The 21,239-nt window shown below is 39.7% G+C and overlaps 1 protein-coding gene and 1 pseudogene across 1 annotated transcript; both read right to left on the minus strand.

Moving 5' to 3' along the window:
• Positions 1-1,471: 1,471 nt before the first annotated feature.
• On the minus strand, positions 1,472-20,786 carry Haus1 (HAUS augmin like complex subunit 1). Its single transcript, XM_027935749.3, has 9 exons — positions 20,718-20,786; positions 19,668-19,842; positions 13,131-13,266; positions 11,987-12,121; positions 9,565-9,688; positions 9,115-9,180; positions 7,732-7,803; positions 3,835-3,882; positions 1,472-1,730 (listed from the first exon to the last, which is right to left on the minus strand). Exons 1-9 carry the CDS (start codon positions 20,745-20,747, stop codon positions 1,680-1,682), a joined length of 837 nt encoding a protein of 278 aa, XP_027791550.1. The 5' UTR covers positions 20,748-20,786; the 3' UTR covers positions 1,472-1,679.
• LOC139702219 (twinkle mtDNA helicase pseudogene) lies at positions 3,889-7,711 on the minus strand (annotated as a pseudogene).
• Positions 20,787-21,239: the final 453 nt, after the last annotated feature.

Consider the following 21,239-nt stretch of genomic DNA (forward strand, 5'->3'; position numbering starts at 1 on the left):
ATTTATAACTATTTTACACTAACAAATACTAATAAGAGCCTCACATAAATAATGTTAGGTTCCAGTCTCACAGCCATGCCCATAATATGAAAAAAAAAGCCACATCTATCCAACATGAAAATAAATAAATGATTTTGCCATATAGGAATTCTTAATTTTCCAAAATATTAAAATAATTCAACTGCTTCAATTTTAGCTCCTAAGTTTTAGCCATAAGTTTCTGACTCCGATTATTTAAAAATCAAAACATTAAAACTTTAGTATGTTATTTTTCTGTGGTATTAGAGGTTGAACAGAGTCATGCTCTATCTCTGAGTTATACCACTAGCCCTTTTAATTATTTATTTTAAAATATTTTTTTTAGTTGTTGATGAACCTTTATTTTATTTATTTATATATGAGACTCGAACCCAGTGCCTCACATGGGCTAAGCAGGCACTCTATCTCTGAGCTACAACCCTAGCCCCATCACTAGCCTTTTTTAGATTTTGAGATAGGGTCTCACTAAATTGCTCAAGCTGGCCTTGAACTTGTGATCCTCCTGCCTCAGTTTTCCAAGCAGCTGGGATGATAGGTATACACCATCATGCTTGGCTAGTACTTTTATTTATTTGGAGTACTAGGGATTAAACCCAGGGTGCTTAACCTCTGAGTCACATCCCCAGCCCCCTTTTTTGTGTGTGTGTGGTTACTGGGGATTGAACTCAGCTGCATTCATCCACTGAGCCACACCCACAGTCCCATTTTGTATTTTATTTAGAGACAGGGTCTCAGTTGTTTAGCAACCCTCTGTTGCTAAGGCTGGCTTTGAACTTTTGATCCTCCTGCCTTAGCCTCCTGAGCTGCTGGGATTACAGGCATGCACCACCTCACCTGGCAGCCTTTTACATATATATATGTATGTGTATACACACACACACACACACATACACACACACACATTTTAAATTTTGAGACTGAGTCTTGCTAAGTTGCTTAGGGACTTGCTAAGTTGCTGAGGCTGGCTTTGAACTTGTGATCCTTCTACCTCAGCTTCCTGAGCCACTGAGATCACAGGTGTGCACCACTTTGCCCAGCATGGCTAGTACCATTATTTTAAAAATTTTTATATCTAAATTTTTGATCCTTTGGATTACCCTAACATAAAACATGAAGTACAGATCTAGCATCAAGTGGTGAATTGTCCATTTTTCTACCACTGACACAAAAGGTCACTTTTCTTTATAAACTAAATTCTACATATTATCTACATATTATTAACATTTGGAGGTAGGCAAGTGAGCTGATCAGCAAGAACAGCTGCAAACCCCTGGAAAAGGAAGACAGTAGGCGAAGCATAACTGGAATTGTGTAACCTTCTTTTCACTCTGGCTGACCCAGTGAGTGCATGTATGGCTGCTGTCACAATATTCTCCTAACAGAGCTACTGGAGGGTTCCTAACTGCCAACCACAACCACACAGAACCAACAGTTGAGAGAAAATGCTTTTTAATATAAAACAGGGTTTGGGCACAAAAATACTATGCATAACCAGAAACCATTATTCTACTAATAAGGACATTATTATTTTATTTAAGAATACAGGAATTATGTTATTAAGGAATGACAGGAAGGAAAAAAATCTTTAAAGTCCTATTCAATTTACTTTGTTAGGGAAAAAGATGTTTATTTGGCTCTGGTCACAGTTCCATCATGTCTACTTTCTTTGTAAGTTCTGCTTCAATGGTATCCTAAAGAAAGAAAGAAAGAATATGAATAAAAATATAAGACTGATGCTATAACTTCTACTTTATTTAAAGTAGGGGAAGCAAGCTGGGGTTGTGGCTCAGTGGTAGAGTGCTCGCCTAGCATGAATGAGGCACTGGTTCGATCCTTAGCACCACATAAATATGAAAATAATAAAGATATTACGTCCACCTAAAACTAAAAAAATAAATATTTAAAAAAAATAAAGTAGAGGAAGCAAAAAAAATATTAAAATACATTTTTGAAAAATATCATTATATCAAATATGTTTTGAGATATTCCCAGTCCCTTACCTTTACATTTCCCTTCTCCCTCCCAGCCTCCATGCCCTAGTTTTCGGATTCCTTCCCCACCTGAAGTGGGGAAGAAGGCTTTAGAGAGATGGGTTAGTGTAGTGGTATGTGTCTAGATTCTTCAGACCTTTACCCCCACAGCAGCATTCCTCGGCAGTGCCTCTCACGTAACCTCTTCTCCATCTCATTGCACTTTCCTCACTGCTTCTCATCTGGCCTAAATGGGCCAACTGTTTTCTGCAATTATCTTTCTCCCTCCAATGCATCTTATAAATGGTTACAGAACAGTCTTCCTAAAGCATTGGCCTCATCAAAAAACACAGTTTTTTTGTTTTGTTTTTGACACTGGTGATTGAACCCAGGGGCTCTTTACCACTGAGCTATATCCCCAGCTGTTTCTTTTCATTTTTTTTTGAGACAGGCTCTTACTAGGTTGCTGAAGCTGGCTTCAAATGTGTGATCATTCTGCCTCAGCCTTCCATGTAGCTGGGATTACATGCATATACCACCATACCAGGCTAAAAAGCACAGTTTTATAATCATTTTTCTTGAACTTAAAACACAAGGAAACAGTTGAGTGTGGTGGTGCCCACCTATAATCCCAATGGGTTGCTGAGACAAGAGGATCGTGAGTTCAAAGCTAGCCTCAGCAACAGCGAGGTGCTAAGTAACTCAGTGAGACCCTGTCTCTAAATAGCATACCAAAAAAAAAAAAAAAAAGGACTGGGATGTGGTTCAGTGGTCGAGTGCCCCTGAGTTCAATTCCTAGTACCCCACCCACTAAAAAAAAAAACAAAAAACAAACAAACAAAAAAAACCCCCAAGGAAACAAAAAGTAACTTTTACTATCCCCTACAGCTTCCTCTATATATTTAGGATACTTTATATCCCAATCCAATGAACCTTTTTACTTTTTGTTTCTGGTAGTGCAGATTGAACCTAGGGGTGCTTAACCAGAGGAGCCCATCTCTAGCCCTTTTTATTTTTGATTTTGAGACAAGGTTTCACTGGGTTGCTAAGGCCCCACTAAATTGCTGAGGCTGACTTTGAACTTTTGATCTTCCTGTCTCAGCATCCAAAGACACTGGGATTGCAGGCATGTGCCAGGCTTCTAACCCTATTTTAAGTTGTACACTCTTAAGCAGCTGGACCTCATCACCAGCCACAGTTTGGAAAAGTCTTCCCATTTTCAATTCTTATGTCTTTGGCCGGAACAATAGGTGGGTATTACATCAACCAATCTTCTTCCATTAGGAAAATCTTCATAAAACTTTAAAAAACAAAATGTGGGCTGGGGTTGTAGCTCAGTGGTACAGTGTTTGCCTAATATGTTTGAGGTACTGGGTTCAATTCCCAGCACCACATAAAAAAATAAATAAAGATATTATTTCCATCTATAGCTAAAAATATTAAAAAAATAAAATTCCACTATGTATATATTTTTTAAATATTTCTTTTTAGTTGTAGATGGACATAACATCTTTATTTTTTATTATTTATTTTTATGTGATGCTGAGGATCAAACCCAGGGCCTCACACCTGCACGGCAAGCACTCTACCACTGAGCTTCAGCCTCAGCCTCAATATGTATATTTTTATGGAAACAAATACACACATATACACACCAAAAAAAAAAAAAAAAAATGAATAGATGCTTGGGAATGACACAGCAACTTTGGAACTACAGTTTACCTAGGAAGAGGAAAGGAAGGAGTATGAAAGGGGGTTTAGTTATACTGGCATTTGTTTTATTTCTTTTAAAGAAATTTTAAGAAAAAAAGTGGGAAGTACTTACTAATTCTCTTTTTGCTTCTTCAATTTTCACTTGAGCAAGTGATGGATTCTTTTAAAGGAAAATAAAATGAGGAAAGGTTATAATACTTCAATTCAGATGGTGGGGTGGTGGGTGGGGCGCAGGCAGAATGTACAACAATTCCTTCCAAAAAGCAGAAGAAATATCCAACATACAGACAACCCTGAAATTCACCAATGACTCTAAATCCTTAAGTGTAAACCCTCTATTATCATGACCATTCAGTGCCTTTTTTTTAATATAAAAAAAATTTTCATTAAAACTGGAAAAGGCACCATAAAAGTCCTAACTCCAGCTGTCCATCTGAAGTAGCACACCATGGAAACAGTGTCACATGGCAGGCACTCTGGGCTCACAGCTCCCTATCATGGCTCAATGGTCAAGCAATCAAGCAGGAAGAAGCTCCCATCTCAATTTGAGGCCCCGATATTACAGAGTTAAGCACCCAGGATCAATTATAGCAGGTGCCACCTTGTGCCTGGCTCTACAAAGCAGGGAGCAACAGGACTTGGTACCCATATGTCACCCTTTGGCTCTGAAAATCTAGATTCAGTTCAGCAAGAAGTCTTTTAACCCACTCCAGGTTCAGGGGGCCTGACCTCACTACCTTGATTTGACTCACTCATTCCCATCTCAGGGCTCTGTGCTTTTCTCTCTGCCTGGATCCCCCTCCCTAGATGTTCACGTGATCCACTCCTAGTTCCTGAAGCCCTGGCTCACATGCACTCTGCCGACCTTTCTAGACCACTTCATCTATACTAGCCTATGAGCACTCTATCATGTTACTTTTTTTTATAGTACTTTTACTAACTAAAACTAAGTTGATTTGTTCTTTGCTTGTTTTGTTTCTTCAACTAGAACACTGGTTCTGTGGAATCAGAGACCTTATTTTTCTTTTCAGTGCTAAATATTCAGGACCTTGAGAAAAGCCTAGCACACAGAAGTTCATGAAAATAGCAGTTACACTGTAATTCCTCACTAGGAAACCCTGCCCTAGGCTGAAAGGGGCCCATAGATCAGGACTATAGGATACAGAAGTCCTACCAGAGGGCCAAGAGAGCACCTATGGCCCAGCCTATCCCATTGGGCTCATTTTAATAAGTCACTCACTGCTCATTCAGTGACTGCCTTCACTTAAAGGCTTAGAGGTATCTGGCTGGTAGGGATTGAGGCCCTGGTCTGAGTTAATTCTCAAAGTTTTGGGGCATAGCCTCTTTTTTGCCAGAAGAGGGCTTTTTGGCCACCAGTCCTTTGTCATCCTTGCTGTTCTTGAGCAGGGCTTTGCTCTCTGAAGGGACGGAGAAGGTGAGAGAGCTCTTGTTGAAATCGAGTGGGAAGACACCAACATCTTCATCAGAGGAGTTCTTGGACACCCGTAGATACCGTTTCCCTGGCCCAGTTACCAGTTTCCTGTCCTGCAAGATCAGGACACTGTCTGCTTCTTGGCTTGTTGTGGCTAAGCCAAATATGGATGCTGTCTGCAGTTCCTTGTCATCATCCTCCTTCCGGGAGTGAGTGACCAGTGTCACGTGGCAGCTGTTGTCTGTTGCAAACTTCTGAAAGGCCCCAAGGATGTAGTCTTCAGCTGCAATTCTGTCTGTAGACAGCTATTCGTGACTCATCATGAACTGCAAGTTGTTGATGACCACATGACAAATATCACAGACATAGACCACATGTTGCATTGTGTCTATTATGCTCTGTTGCCTGTGGAAAGTCATGAAATAGAGGGGCAGGTCCTCAAAGCAGGTGGCCCACTCTTCATATTTGTCCAGTTGTTCTTCCAGCTGTTCCAAGGCAAACTGGGTCAGCAAGACCTGGGCTAGTCTCACATGGCTGATCTCAAAGCTACCCCATAGTGTTCACCACCTGGTTACACAAGTCCAGGGCATACTCACTGATAAATGTCATCTTTCCATTGCCTGTTGGCCCTGTAAAGACTCTCATCTCACCTTTCCGGTGCTCCTTTAAGAGATAATTGAAGTCTGGGAAGTGATTCTAGCAGATACCAGCTGCTTACTCTACATTTGACAGTTCTCCTAGCATCTCTTCCTGAAACTTCCAGAAGGACACAATAGGTTTGTGCCAGGGAGGCAGGGCAGTATGAAGAATACGAGAAATTTAAGCCTTAATTCATGGCCTTGAGGGATGGGGCTATTAGTCTCCAGGATGCACCAAGGAGCAACACATGGGGTTCAGTTTTCAGGCAAACACTTGGCAGTTTCCCAGGACTAAAGGTTATCCCCTAGCCAGAAGAGGACCTGTTGGAACTGTTCAAGGTAAGATAATAAGGCAGGGGGTAAGAAGACAGTTCCTGTGGGGAGAGTAAGGGCAGGAAGTCCCGTAGACTAGTTCAAGGCCAGGCTGTCCAGCTCATGACTGGACAGGACCATCGAAACATCCTGATAGCTGATTGGTGGTACCAACAGGTCATGGGAAGCACCAGGCCAGGGAATAGTGATCTTCATATAGAACATTCCATCTCCTTGGCCTTCAGCCCCCAGAAGCTTCAGGCCTTGTAATTCTAAATCCTGATGGTAGAACCAAGGAAAGACCAGGCTGCAAGCAGGTCAAAGACTCACTTTGGTAAGGCCAAACATCACAAGAGCCATCTGGGCTTTCACTGTGTCAGGAAGCTCCCAGAGGGGTATTGCTTGGTCCCAGATACTCCGGGCCTCCTTACTATCCTTAGCTTCTGGGGCCTCACCTCCCCTCTGGCCCCAACTCTCGTCCCTCAATGCTGGCCTAGAAGTCTTCCCAGCTCCCCTCTGGTTGGCTCCAGTCATTCAGAGAAGGCAGCCTGTGGTCCTGTTAATGAAGAGACTGAAGGAAGTGACAACACCAGTCTGATCTTTGAACTCTGACAACCCCATAAAGGGGCTTGGTGCTCAAAGGCAACCGTAGCCATCTTGTAAGAGGATTCCACATGCCTGCAAATATTGATGGATTTTGGTTGTAGCTACAGGGAACACTAGTACCTCTAAGACTGGGAGACCTTCCTTCCTGTACTTGCGACAAGGAGAACCTGGGACAAACTTCAGGGTAAACCCCTCCAACTCATCCACTCCCCATGCAGGGGCAGCAAGATCAGAGGGGATATGCACCTCAGAGGAGGACCCATATTCCTAGCGGAGTAGGAAGTCAATACTTGAAAAGCTTTAAATGCCTGGTTTGGGTGCCTTCATTAGGACAAACCCTAAGGAACACTCCACAGAGGTCATTGTAGTTGACTTCTGTCTCCCATAAAACTTGTCATAAACACCCCCCTGAATCTTCCTCACCCTTTTTACATTGCCACTTCATATCTGTTCACCTACATGACCTTTCACCTCCATGTCCCTCTATAAAGGCTCTCCTACCTCTAGGGTCCTTAACAGTTTCTCTCTCCCCCCACTTCACCTCTGTAACCCCTCCACATAGTCCTTGCTGCTATGGTTTCTCTGTATCTTTCCTCATCTCTACCACCCCTCCACACACTGTGTTCATCTCTACAGTCAGTCACCTGCATCCTTTTTGTGGTCCCTCTGTTCTATGACCCAAGAGGAAACCCTCTTCACAGCTCCTTTCCCTTTGGAGGGACCCTCCACACAGCTAGGGTGCTACTCTATGACTCCTGCCAGTCAGAACCCCGGAGAACATGCCCCTTTCCACCCTCCCTGCGTCTTTCCTCCACTGTTTCTAAGAGGCCCACGGTCCGGCCCCTGGCCAGACATCACAACCCTCATCTCTCCCCTTTTGCCTACAACATGGGTCATCTGCAGGTGCCACTAGTGGTAACATCAAAAGCAAAACTCCCCATTCAGTGCCTTTGAAGAATGTTAAAGAAAAGCACTTAATACACACACACACACACACACACACACACACACACACACTTACCGGCATTAAATCTAAATAAGACTCCAACTTTTTCTTCAAAGGTACAGTCTGTCGTTTTAGTTCTGCCAATTTCTGAGAGTGAAATAACACAGTCACAGTGAAACCCAGGTATTCACATTGCAAATAAATTCTCTGGTACTGGGGATTGAACCCTTGGTGTTCTACCACTGAACTATATACTTGTTCTTTTTTTTTTTTTTTTTCCATATAGAAACAGGGTCTTGCTAACTTGGTGGGGTTAGCCTCAAATTGTCATCCTCCTGTCTCAGCCTCCCAAGTACCTGGGATTATTAGGCCTATACCATCACTCCTGGCAAAACTGCCCTTTTCTGAAATAAAACGTGATAAAACATTAACACTGGGATATTCTATTTATTTATTTTGTGGTGATGGACATCAAACCCAGGACCTTGTACATGCTAAGCAAGTGCTCTATAACTGAGCTACACCTCCAATCTACGGATATTTTAAATAAAGTTACCAAATAGCTTGGAATAGATAAACTCACTTCCAATGGAAACAATACTTACAAGATGCTTAATATAGGAAAGTTCTACTCTACTCCCCTTTATTAAGAATAGGACTTTAGTATGCTGCCTAGAAACACAAAAGAATGTAATTAAGAAAAATCATAATGTAAAGGAACAACTAGAGTCTCAAATACATATTTATGAGTTGTCAACTTTAGATTCCAAGGAATTGGGCATAGTAACTCAGGCCTGTAATCCCACCCCCTCAGGAGGCTAAGGTAAGAGGTTTACAAAGTTAAAGATCATCTGAACAAGTTAGAAAAAGTCTGAGTCGAAATTTTAAAAATTTTGAAGAAGACTTAGGGGTCAGCAGTATAATACTTGCTATAAATGTGGAAGCCCAGGGGTTCAATCCTCAGTACCACACACACATAAAATGCTAGGAGCTGGGCCTGCTAACACATCTATAATCCCAGCTACTCAGAAGGTTGAGGCAGGACTGATGGACTCCAAGAGTTCAATAGCAGCCTGAGCAACATGTCTTAAAAACAAGTAAGTAAGTAATATAAAATAAATAAATAAATGATGTGGTTTGAATGATCCCTCCAAAACTTATGTTGAAATCTAACTGCCATTATAACAATATCAAGAGGTGGAAACTTTAGAAGTAATTAGGCCATGATCATGTGAGGGAATAAAGTCATTATGGCAGGAGTGCGTTCCCGATGAGAAGGATGAGCTCAGCTGATTTCTCTGACTCCTGCTGGCTTGCCCTTCTGCCAGTAGAAGGCCTTCACCAGAGGTTGCCCTCTCTGATCTTACATTTCTCAGCCCCTAGATAAGTTTCTATTACTTATAAATTACCCAGTCTGTGGCATTCTGTTGCAGCAGCAGACTAAGACAATAAACTCACCTCTGACAGTGCTAGTAGTGACTGATGAGACAGGGATGCATCCATGCCCCTAGCTGAAAGCTGTTCCTACAGTTACAAAAGAAGGTATTTGGTAAGAAAATTATTTTGAAAGTGACCATCATGGAGTATTTTTAATACATAATACAGTGAAGAGGAGCTATACATCACAGATGAAAAATTATACATGCATCTGAGTCTTCTATGTTACACGTAAATCTTTTCCACAGTGATAACTGTGACAAAATGGATATAGGGTTTAAAGGCCTGTGAGCTTCAGGGTTTGAATGCCTGACTTTGAATCTGGATCTGCTGCTAAGTAATTATGCAACGTTGGGCAAGTTACCTCTCTTCTCTGTATTTCCCTCATCCATAAAAACTGACTAATAATATTGCCTAGTTGTAAGGCTGAAGGTCAAAGAGAGCTAGCTATATTTGGTTCTTCACACAAACCTCTGCAGCTTTGATTCCAAATCTGAACTCCTCTGACTTGGCTTTTAGGAAGTCCATGTTCTGAAGACGATTGTCAACTTTGGCCCTTTCAGTAGACAGATGCAGTTCTGCCTTCTTGAGATCCCTTTTTCAAAAGCAAAATTAAAAGCATTTTTTTCTCCTCACCCTCAATGAAATAATTATTAAAACAAACAAACAAAAACTTTTTGGATTCAATACTGGCTTAGCCAATAATAGATAGCCTACTTGCTGGATCCTCTACCATAAATCTCATGTCCCAGACTACCATACATTCTTTCAGGTCACTTTCCTCACCATGCCGCCATCTGGGATTTTTTGCAGAGAATACAAAATAATTTTAAGATTAATTTATATTAATTATTCTTGGAGATAGTAATCTGCTACTCAAGAAAATGACTGAATAGCTGCTATGGTGTTACATGCTACTGAGTGGCTGAGGCAGGAGGAGTGAAAGTTTGGGGCCACATCAAAAACCTAAGGAGACTCTGCTTCTAAAATAAAAATAAAAAAGGGCCATGGATTTGTTTCAGTGGGAGAATGCCCCTGAGTTCAATCCCTAGTAACATAGATATACACAAAGAAAAAGAGAAAAAGTGACAATAAATCCTAAAGTCAATATTGTGTTCTGGGACCTCAGGCTCAGTGCGGGGAGGGCAAATCTCCACTCCCCACAGGCTGCTCCTAAGTGTTCTTTTGTCAGGGGATGCTGGTCTGGTTCCTGTAAAGAGGCGTACTCTCTTCAGTTTCAGGCTCAAATTCTTATCACCAATCTTTCTTCCATGACTACTGGACAATTCTGTTTTACCCACTTTTTTTGTGGGGAGGATGATCAAAATCTTAGAATCAAATGAACCCAGTTACATTTCCATTTTTAATCCTTTATCTTGTTGCTTAATCTTTTTTTTTTTAATTCTGTCAATACATCTTTTATTTTATTTATTTATTTATATGTGGTGCTGAGGATTGAACCCAGGGCCTCACACATGCCAGGCAAGCGCTCTACCACTGAGCCACAACTCCAGCCCTTATTGCTTGACAGTAAAAATCTGTCTACAGTTAACATTGGACAGTTATGATAGGTGCTTACCAAATGTTCTCTAGAACCCAGAAAACTGTCAACCAGAAATTAACAATGTAGATTTCCAAACTAAGAGCCCTGGCAAAGTAGCTAACCCTAGGTGCCAAGGTTACTGGGGCCAGTGTACCCCTTTCTCTGGACCTGGATCATCACTCAATATTTTAACTATTACACTGAAAGCAGGGGATCATTAAAACAAAAAAATGCACACACACACACACACACACATCCTAAAGCCCATTTGAAACACAAGGTTCCAAAGGTCTCTATACTAAATGTGACAATGACACAGTGTCTTGCATGAATTGTCAATATTTGAGTACTTTTATATACTACCAATTACTTCTGTGTTTATATAATCTCTATCACTGGCCCAAATCTCTTGGGCAACAAGGACCTAAAGAAGGACCACAGCATCAAAGAGGAATATCAGGGTTATAGTAAAAAAGCTCAGCAAAATACAAGGTATTTAAGTTTTATGTTAGTTTGGAAATTTCAAAAAAACAAAAACACATACAGTTAGATGTGGTGGCGTAAGCCTGTTATCCTAGTGATTTAGAAGGCTGAGGCAGGAAGACTGAAAGTTCAATGACAGCCTGGGAAACTTAGCAAGAGTCTGTCTCAAAATAAATAATATTTTATTATTTTTTTTAATATTTATTTTTTAGTTTTCGGCGGACACAACATCTTTGTTTGTATGTGGTGCTGAGGATCGAACCCAGGCCGCACGCCTGCCAGGCGAGCCACATCCCCAGCCCATAAATGATATTTTAAAAAGGGCTGGGACATAGCTCAGTGGTAGAGCATCCCAGGGTTCAATATGCAGTACCGAAAGGAAAAAAAAAAAAAGTACATTTGAAAATTATAAAACCCACATTATTTCTAAAACAAAAACAAAGGTAATAAATTATATAAAGTAAAAGGTAAACATTTGTACTTGACCATTCCCCACCTCCATTAAAGTCATTTTCTACAAAAAAAAAAAAAAAAAAAAAGTTTTATGGACCCCATTTTCTTATGTAGTTTTTTTGGTCCTGGAGAAGCAGTACACTTCACCACTGAGTCACATCCCCAGCCCTTTTTATTTTTGATTTTGAGACAGCATCTTGCTAAGTTGCTTAGGGCCTCAATAAACTGCTGAGGCTGGCTTTGAACTTGAGATCCTCCTACCTCAGGCTCCAGAGTTGCATATTACAGGCATGTTCCAAAAGGTCTGGCTTCTCATGTAGTTTTGAAAATCATACCTACTGTCAAAACTAAGTCTCATAATGTTATTACGTCTTTATAATCAAAATTGTCAACACATTCAACTCAATTACTTACTCTTGTAGACATTTTTCTAATACTAAAGTTGCAGTTAGATTTTTTTCAAGTTTTCCCAATTCAAGCTTTATCTCTTCATTTTTGGATTTGGTACGAAAAAGATCAGAGGTCAAATCATTCACTGCAGGGATAAAACTAAAAGAAGAATCTGGTTACATACCTGAGTTGAAGACAATAATGATAATAAGTATTTATTATTAAAAATGATCTTATCTCTATGTAGGTTCTGATATAATCAAATTGTTTCATACGCATTTTTTTGCAAGCTATTTCCATTGCTAGAATAGAAATAGCTTGCAAAAAATTCCATTTGTCTTTTAAATTCTTCAGCTGGCAAAAATTCCATTTGTCTTTTAAAACTCTGCTGTTTGGCCTACATGTTCTTATACCGAAAATGCTGCTCTGAGTATATAGAAATTCCAAGCTTTAATATTGGTAATTAAACAGAACAATTGTGTAGTTCTCTGATTATGATAAGTTATAATGGTAGTCCTAGCTAAGAAATGACCACCAGTGATAGTCAGATGAACTTTGGAGACTGGGTTAGGATCCCAATTTGCTATTTACTAGTTTGGAGAAACTATTAGCCCACTCCTCCCAAGTCTCAGTTTCCTCTTAAGGTTCTTAAAGAATCATGTATAGGTATACATATACAGGCAACTGTCACAAAGAATGAAGGTCTCTATCCTACTTTACTCAATAGAATTATAGGTACATGATCAAGATTTACCATACTGGGGCTGGGGATGTAACTCAGTAGTAAAGCGCTTACATAGCACGTGTGAGGCCTTGGGTTAAATCCCTAGTGTTGTACAGATAAAACAAAATTTACCATGCCTAACCAGATAATTTAGCCTTGTGACAGCTTTTCTTAGTGTTTATAGGGAACAATGTGATACCCAATCCTTCTCCAAATACATGTGAGCCCACCTTCACAACCTAATCCTAAAAGAAGAAAGCACCAAAAATTAACCAGTATCAAATTCATCTTAACTAATCTTTCTTACTAGAAAAAATAAGGAGTTAATTAAAATGGTTTTTGTATTTATTGTTAATTTTCTATACAGAATTACCTTGAGAAACAAAAAGTCTATGGGTCAAGACGTTACAAAATGACTACAAAAATTAAAACTGTCATAATTACCTTGCTAGTGAGGTGTCCTTTGTTTCAAGGGCCACTGCACTGTCAACCAAAGCATTCAGATACCTGGAACCAGTGCTAGACAGATTGGCAGGGGAAAAATTCACACTCTCCATGAGAAGGTCTTGAAGATGCTTAGCTGAAAGATAATTTCATGATGACTAAGATATTTTGTCTTTATTATTTTCTTAAACCTTTAACATCTATATTATAGTACAAGTCATACCATACAATCTACCCACTTAAAGTATACAATTTGATGGATTTTAGTATATTGAATTGTACACCTGTCAACATATCTATTCTAGAACATTTTTGTCACCCCCTAAAATAAACCACATATCTCTTAGTCACAACTTTTCAATCTCCTAAACCACAAATCCCTAGCAGCCACTTTATGTCTCTATTCATCTGTTTATTTTGGACATTTCATATAAATGGTATCATAAAATATGTGGTCCTTTGTGACAGCATAATGGTTTCAAGGTTCATTCATATTACAGCATGTATCAGCATGTTCATTCTCTTTTGTGGCTAAATAATGTTCCAGCATACAGAGAGAATACTCTCTGTTGTATGAACAGATCACATTTTGTTCATCCATTCATTCTTTCATGGACATTTGAAAAAATGAAAAATTCTGCTATAAATATGGATATATGTGATTTTTTTTATTTTTATTGGTTTTATTTTTTTAAATACATGACTGCAGAATGCATTACAGTTCTTATTACACATATAGAGTACAATGATTTATAGGTTTTGATATGAACATACATGTCCATATTTTTTGGTATATACCTTAAGAGTTAAATTACTGGTTGTAAAGTAACTCTATATTTAGCCATCTGAGGAATTACTGGAATGCATTCCCAAATGATCATGCTTTTACATTCTCAACAGAAATAAATGAGGTTTCCAAACTCTTCACATCTTCCCCAAATGTTATTATATCTTTTTGATTACAGCTGACCTATTGGGTACTAGATAGCATTGTAGTTTTGATTTGTATTCCTCAGTGGTTATTGATGCTGCTTATTAGCCATTTGTAAATCTTCTTGGAAGAAATGTCTAGTCATATTCCTTTTGCATTTTAAAAATGTGTCACTTGTCCTATTATTAAATCAGAAAAGTTCTTTGTATGTTGTAGGTATAACTACATGTGTATCAGATATATGATTTACAAATTTTTTTTTTCCCATTCTGTCAACTAACTTTTTTTCATTCTTTCTCTCTCTCACTTTCTCTCTTTTTTGGGGGGTGGGGATTTAACCAAGGGGTGCTCTACCAGCCCTTTTCTATTTTTATTTTGAGACAGGAACTCACTAAGTTGCTAATGCTGGCCTTGTATTTGTAATTCTCCTGCTTCAGTCTCTGGAGTCATTAGGATTATAGGTATGCACCCCTTGCCCAGCTTGAGTTAATCCTTATGAATGGCATGAGGTAGGCTCCAACTTAATTCTTATACATGTGGCCATCCAGTTGTCCCAGCACCATTTGTGGAAAAGACTATTCTTTCCTTTATCGAATTATACTGTCATCCTTACTCAAAAACAATTGACCAAGAGATGATTTCCATCATGAATCATGAACTGTTGCTGGCCTGTTTTCCAGTGAAAATTATAAAAAACAAACAACCACTAAGACACTGGAAATAGTCCTAAAAAAAAAACTAAGCAAAAGAAAAAGCATCTACTCAAGAAAATATCTATGCAAATTCAGTAAGGAAGGTCAAGACTACTCCCTCTCTCCTTCCTTCTAGTTTAATGAGGTGGGGACTCCATTGGGGACTGCTGCAGTCAAGAGCACAGGGCTCCCTTTGCTCCTAACTCCTAGCTTCAGGGCTTTCTTCCTAGTGGGAGCAGGACTACAACATTTTGGATCTTGTTGTAGCCACTGTTGCTAAGACCAAGTCCCAGATGACTTGTCATTGCTTTTGGCATAGTAGTTCAATCTTGGATGAGGTATAATGAGAATACTAGGGCCCCAGTGGCTCCTGCAGCAGCTAGTGAGGCAGAGATTCCACTTCAAGAGAGGCAAGGCAAGATGACCTAAGACTGCCACACTTCCCCACCACTCAGCATCCACAGTAGAGGTGCCACTCAGAAGCTTGCCATTGCTCTACTCCCAGACCCAGAGCCCTGGCTCAGAGGTTTTGCTTGGATGGAGGGGTTGCGGGGAGAAGCAAGTCATAAAATGGATAGTTCACCATCTCTTCCTAAAAGAACTAACTTCATTTGCAACAGAGCATGGAGAAGTTCAAGCCTAAGTGCATTCTCAAAAATGGCAGAAACTGCGGTAAAAGGCAATTGGGAGCACAGTCAGGCCAGTGAGTTTATAGAAGAGAACAAAGGAATAATATATCTAGGAGCCATGCTGGAGTTAGAACAACTATCCAATGGACCGCAAAAACTATTCCTATGCCAAATATTTAGTAGTGGCGATGTACCAATAAATTTTTCCCAGAGAAACAGAATTACTAGGCTTTACTAGGATATATGTAGGAAAGCCAGCAGCAGGCTTCTGATGGTGTAATACAAAGGCAGACTGTCTTCCTCAGGGAATTCTGGTTTTGCTCATAAGACCTTTCACTGATTGGATGAGGTCCAACCAAAATAAAGAGTGTAACTCCTGTACATACAGGCAGCTGATTGTAGATATCAACATCTATAAATTATCCTCCTGGTTGTACCTCTTAATTATTTTATAGATTGTATTGTATGCATTCCCGCTACTGTGAAATCTCTCATGTGACAAACTGACAGAGGTATTCCTTTTTTCCCTTTGTGATATCCCTGAGTTATAGAACATTTCATGTTTTAGGATAACTGGCATTTATCTACTTTTTTTTTTTGTACTTCTTGTGGAAGCTAATGTTCAATCTTTAAAAGTACTCCCAGCAGCACCAGACATATAGAAACTATTCTGAATAATTAAAAATAAATAAATATTTACAGTTATTTGCAAAACAGAAAAAAAAAAACTATTCCTTTGAAGGAGTAAGAATTTGATTAGTTTGTACAGCAACTTATGCCTTGAGGCATTGTTGAAAACAACTGTCAGCTATCAATTTGTGGAATTTCACAGCTGGATGGTCAGTGAGAGAAAGGAACAGAACCCCACCAAAACTACCATCATCCTAGGGTGACTGGGCATATTGAAGCACATGTGTCCCTGAGGAGCATCATCAGAAGCTTAACACTGTTGAAGGTAATGAGACTTCACTACAACAATCCAGCCAGCCACTGAACAAATAAAAAAAAAATAACAATAACAGGAAGGGAAAGGGAGAATAGAACCCAGCATTGCTATAACATATTATCTAAAATGTCTAGTTTCCAACAAAAACTATGAGTGTGGAGGATGGGGATGTATGTAGCTCAGTGGTAGAGTCTTTGCCTAGCATGTGTGAGGCCCTGGGTTCAAACCCCAGCACTGCCAAAAAACAACAACAACAATAACAAAAACAACAACAACAACAACAAAAAAAAAAACAATGAGGGATAGAAAGAACATGAACATATGACCCATAAACTGAAGGAAGGAAAAAAAAAGTAAGCAAAGGTCAGGCATGGCGGCACATGCATGTAATCCCAGTGACTTGGGAGGCTGACAAAGGAAGACCATAAGTTCAGGGCCAGCCTCAGTAACTTAGTGAGGCTCTAAGCAACTTAGCAAGATTCTGTCTCAAAATAAAAAAATAAAAAGGGCTAAATATATGTCTCAGTGTAAAGTACCTTTGGATTCAATCCCTCATACCAAAAAAAAAAAAAAAAAAAAAAGCAAGCAACAGAAACTGCCTGGGAGTCCATTACACTTATCAGGAGACCTCAAAATCTCCAAAATAAGCAAGTTCACAGAACTAAATGATGCCAATTTAAAAAGTAAAGAAAGGTCAGGTGACAATGTTGGATCAAATAGAGAGCATCAATAAAGAGCTAAAATAGTTTTTTTTTTTTTTTTTAAAAAGAACTAAATAGAAACTTGAAATTAATGAGTATAATAATTGAACCAAAAAAATTCGCTAGAGGGGGCTGGGTATGTATGTCAGTGGTGAAGTGATTGCCCAGCATACGTGAGGTCCTGGATCTGATCCCCAACAATACCAAAAAATTTAAAAATAAATCACCAGAGAGGATTAACATTGGATTGAACATAGCAGAAGGAAAAAAAATGAATGAATTTGCCAGGTACATGCCTGTAATCCCAGGGATTCAGAAGACATAGGCAGGAGGATCACAAATTTGAGGCCAGCCTGGGTAACTTAGTAAGTCCCTGTTTCAAAAAAATTAAAAAATAAATAAAAAGAGTTGGATATGTAGCTCAGTGGTAGAATGTTCCTGGGCTCAATCCCCATTACTAGAAAAATAAAAAAAGAAAAAGAAAAAATAAAAAGAAAGTTGAAAAAATGTAATAAGAAATAATACCTAAAAATTTATCACATTTACTAAAAAAAGAATAACTTATACAGTCAGGAAGCCCAACAAAGAGATTCACAAATAGACATTAGAATAAAATGTTGAACGTAAAACACAAGCAGAAAAATCTTAAAAGAAACAAAAGAAAAACTACTTGTTACTTACAAGAAAACCTTACAATAGACTAACAGCCAACAACAGGGACCATACATGGGAAAACATATGCAAAGTGCTCAAGAAAATAACTGTCAACCAAGTATCCCACATCTAGCAAAACTACTTTATGAAAATGAAGGCAAGAGCCTGGGGTCTATCTCAGTGGTGGAGTACTTGCTTAGTGTGCATGAGGCTCTGGTTTTAATCCCTAGGACCACAAAACAGTGTCACTCTGGCCAGGCGCGGTGGTACATGCCTGCAATCTCAGTGGCTCAGGAGGATCAGAGTTCAAAGCCAGCCTCAGCAAGAGCAAGGTGCTAAGCAACTCAGTGAGACCCTGTCTCTAAGTAAAATACAAAATAAGGCTGGGGGCTGGGGATGTGGCTCCGTGGTCAAGTGCCTCTGAGTTCAATCTCCGAACCCCCAAAATATGTCACTCCGAAAGGTTTAAGTCAGAAAAATAACCCTACTTTGAAAATTCTTAAAGTTTTAGTTATAGGCTATAGACAAAAAGAAGGCTCCTACAAAATGAAATTATCCTGGACTCAAAGCCCTTCTTCTATGTTGTATTTTAATAACTACAAAAATAATTATTTAAAAATAGAACAATTTTAGAAGAACATGTACAGAAGAATCTGAATCCAAAGCAGCAGTACATGGGAGCAATGGAATTGTTCTGTATCCTGATTGTGGGGGTGGTTCTAGACTCTACGTGTGTTAAAACAGTACATCAAAACAAAGACTCACGCTAAATGTTAATTTAATTTTATATTTTTGGTATTGGGGATTGAATCCAGGGGTACTTTATCACTAAGTTACATCCCTAGCTTTTAAAAATTATTTTGTTTTGTTTTATTTATTTATTTTATGTGGTGCTGAGGATCGAACCCAGTGCCTCACGTGTGCAAGGCAATTGTTCCAATTGCTCTACCACTGAGCCACAACCCTAGCCCTGCTTTTTTGATTTTATAAGACAGCATCTCCCTAAATTGCTCAGGGCCTTGAACTTGTGATCCTCCTGCCCCAGTCTACTGAGTCTCTGTGATTACAAAATCAACTATGTTAATTTTAGTAAGAAAAATTGGAAGAAAGTACACATGCAATAGAACTAAGTATAAATTGCACTATGTTCAAAACCTATCTAACAGTGCCATCTACTTGGTTAAATATAGGGTAAATGTAAGTTTCATTTCCTTTCTCTTTGGTATAGTTCCATATCTAAAAAGACTTTTATTAATCTTTAGTGGTTTATATTATGAAAAAATGAGTATCTGGAATGTACTTTTTCATTTATTGTTTTTTTTTTTTTGGGGGGGGATGGGGTATCAGGGATTTGACCAGGGGCACTCAACCACTGAGCCACATTCCCAGCCCTATTTTGTATTTTATTTAGAGACAGCGTTGCTTAAACACTAAGTTGCTTAGTGCCTCACTTTTGCTGAAGCTGGCTTTGAACTTGGGATCCTCCTGTTTCAGCCTCCCAAGCCCCTGGGATTACAAGTGTGTGCTGTCGTGCCGGGCTGTACTTTTTCATGTAACACATCCAACAGAAAATTCTAATGTGATTCCCTGATACATAGCCATAAGGTGATATGTCTAAGTTTCCCACTTCATGGCTGCCACCTCAGGTGTCCTAAAAATTCCTTATGACTAAGGCATGGGGGCTGGAAATAGACTAAACAAATATTTAAGGAAAAAAATACAAGGCATCTTATATATGAGGCTTATACTTTTAGACTCTTATTTTTTTAGGGCTTACCTATTTTTCTATTAGAGTACCAATAGAACATTTACTACAATAAAATTTGTGATTTGGAAAGTTACTCCTGGAACATTATAACAGTGGAAGACAATTCTGCATAAAATAAAGGATCAAAACAAGTATATACTAATCTTGAATACTTTCGTGTTATAAAAAATTTGGTTACTTCTATTATCTCTTTCATAATTCTAGACTTAATCTCACCTTCAGATTCATATTCGCTTGCTTTCTGTTTCAAGTCCTCTATTACCAGGTGGACGTCCCTGTCCCGGACCTTGTTGCGTTCTGAAAGGTGATATAAAATCTCTGTGGTCCGTGGGTTCACCTCATACTGTGGAATAGGATGATCTCCAAATATTTTTTTTAACCACGCAGCGACCTAACCATTAAAAGGAGGCAAATATTAAAAGCCTTGTTTGTTGTAATGGCACGATGCGACTATGACGAAGTACTCAAAAGCAAACTAAACGCTAAGCCTATTCCGGCATCCTACTTCACATCCCAATTTGTCTTTGGGGGGATATATTAGATGGCAGGATATAAAAAGCAAGCAAGCACATTGAAAAATGGTACAAAAGTCAAAATGAGCGTGGTGCGGTGGCGCTTGTCGGTAAACACTGCGACTCGGCGGGCTGGGGCAGGTGGATCACAACTTTAAGGTCAGCCTCAGGAACTTAGGGAGGCTCTGTCTCAAAAGAAAAATAAAAAGTTCTTAGGATGTAGTTCAGGGAAAAGTGCCCTTGGGTTCAATCCCCAGTGAGGGCTGGGGGAGAGGCCAAATGACCAAATAAAAATTCATGCCGCCTCACTTTGAAAACTTAAAGCTTGGTAAGCGGTGCAAACGCACGAGTATACACACGCAGGGTCTGAAAACATGCCTTTGCCCACACACCATAAACCCCGCAGTGTCAGGTGAATCGAGGGTCGGGATGCAGCTCTAGAGGAAAAACTCTAGTAGGAAGCAGCAAAGAACCTCAAGGCTTGGCTGGAAGGTGGGTTTGGGCTCAGAAGTCGCACTCCAGTCCTCCCGGAGGGGGTTTGAGAGGTGGCTGGATCCCAGCAAAAGGGAAGGCCGGAGAAAGGAAACGCCTTTCCAAGGGGTCTCAACAGACTAGTGCTCGCAGATTGGGAAGGCGGTTTAGAGTTTGGGAGAGAAAAAGTAGACAGGGCGTGCACAGGACATCCGTAGGCGGCGTGGATGTGTCAAAGATGAAGTTTCCAGGAAACCGCAAAATCCCGCTCCCGTCCCATCACCTGGGCTTCTTTTTCCTCCCTCGCCTCCATCACAGCGCCTCCCGCCACTTCACGCGCCACTCCTCGCGGGAGAAACGCTCCCTCTGAGGGCCCCGCCCACACGCTGTTGTCCCCGCCCCTCATCAGAGCGAGGATTTCTGGGAGTTGTGGTTTTTATTCCGACTCCAGGCCGTGGAGTCCTTGGACTAGGCTTGTCAGGGCTTCACCTCTGCAGCCTCCCCTCCTTGCCACACCTCCCTGTTCTCTCTGCCCTCTGTGGTCTAATCTTCAGGTACAACCCATAACACTGTATTTAACACTATGAGAAGTTCTTTATATAGCGATTTTTAATTTTCTGTACATTTTTATATATTTTTTTTTCACTTACAGGAACTCTGTAAAATAGGTAGACACAAATTATTTTATCCATTTTCACATTAAAACACCCACAAGTGGATTAAATGACAACCAAGATTAGGTAATAGAGTTAGACCTGACCAAAGTGTTCTGGTTGTAATTAGGAATTTCAATCTTCATACTGCT

This window comes from Marmota flaviventris, chromosome 16 (genome assembly GCF_047511675.1).
Source record: "Marmota flaviventris isolate mMarFla1 chromosome 16, mMarFla1.hap1, whole genome shotgun sequence".
Lineage (NCBI taxonomy): Eukaryota > Metazoa > Chordata > Mammalia > Rodentia > Sciuridae > Marmota > Marmota flaviventris.

Excerpts from the sequence above, each read along its gene's own strand:
- Haus1 (XM_027935749.3), bottom strand. The coding sequence starts at position 20,747 with ATGGAGGCGAGGGAGGAAAAAGAAGCCCAG. Across the intron at positions 3,883-7,731 it reads CTTATTTAGATTTAATGCCG|AATCCATCACTTGCTCAAGT; the intron begins GTAAGTGTGTGT and ends TTCCTTTAAAAG. Across the intron at positions 1,731-3,834 it reads AAGAAGCAAAAAGAGAATTA|GATACCATTGAAGCAGAACT; the intron begins GTAAGTACTTCC and ends TTCTTTCTTTAG.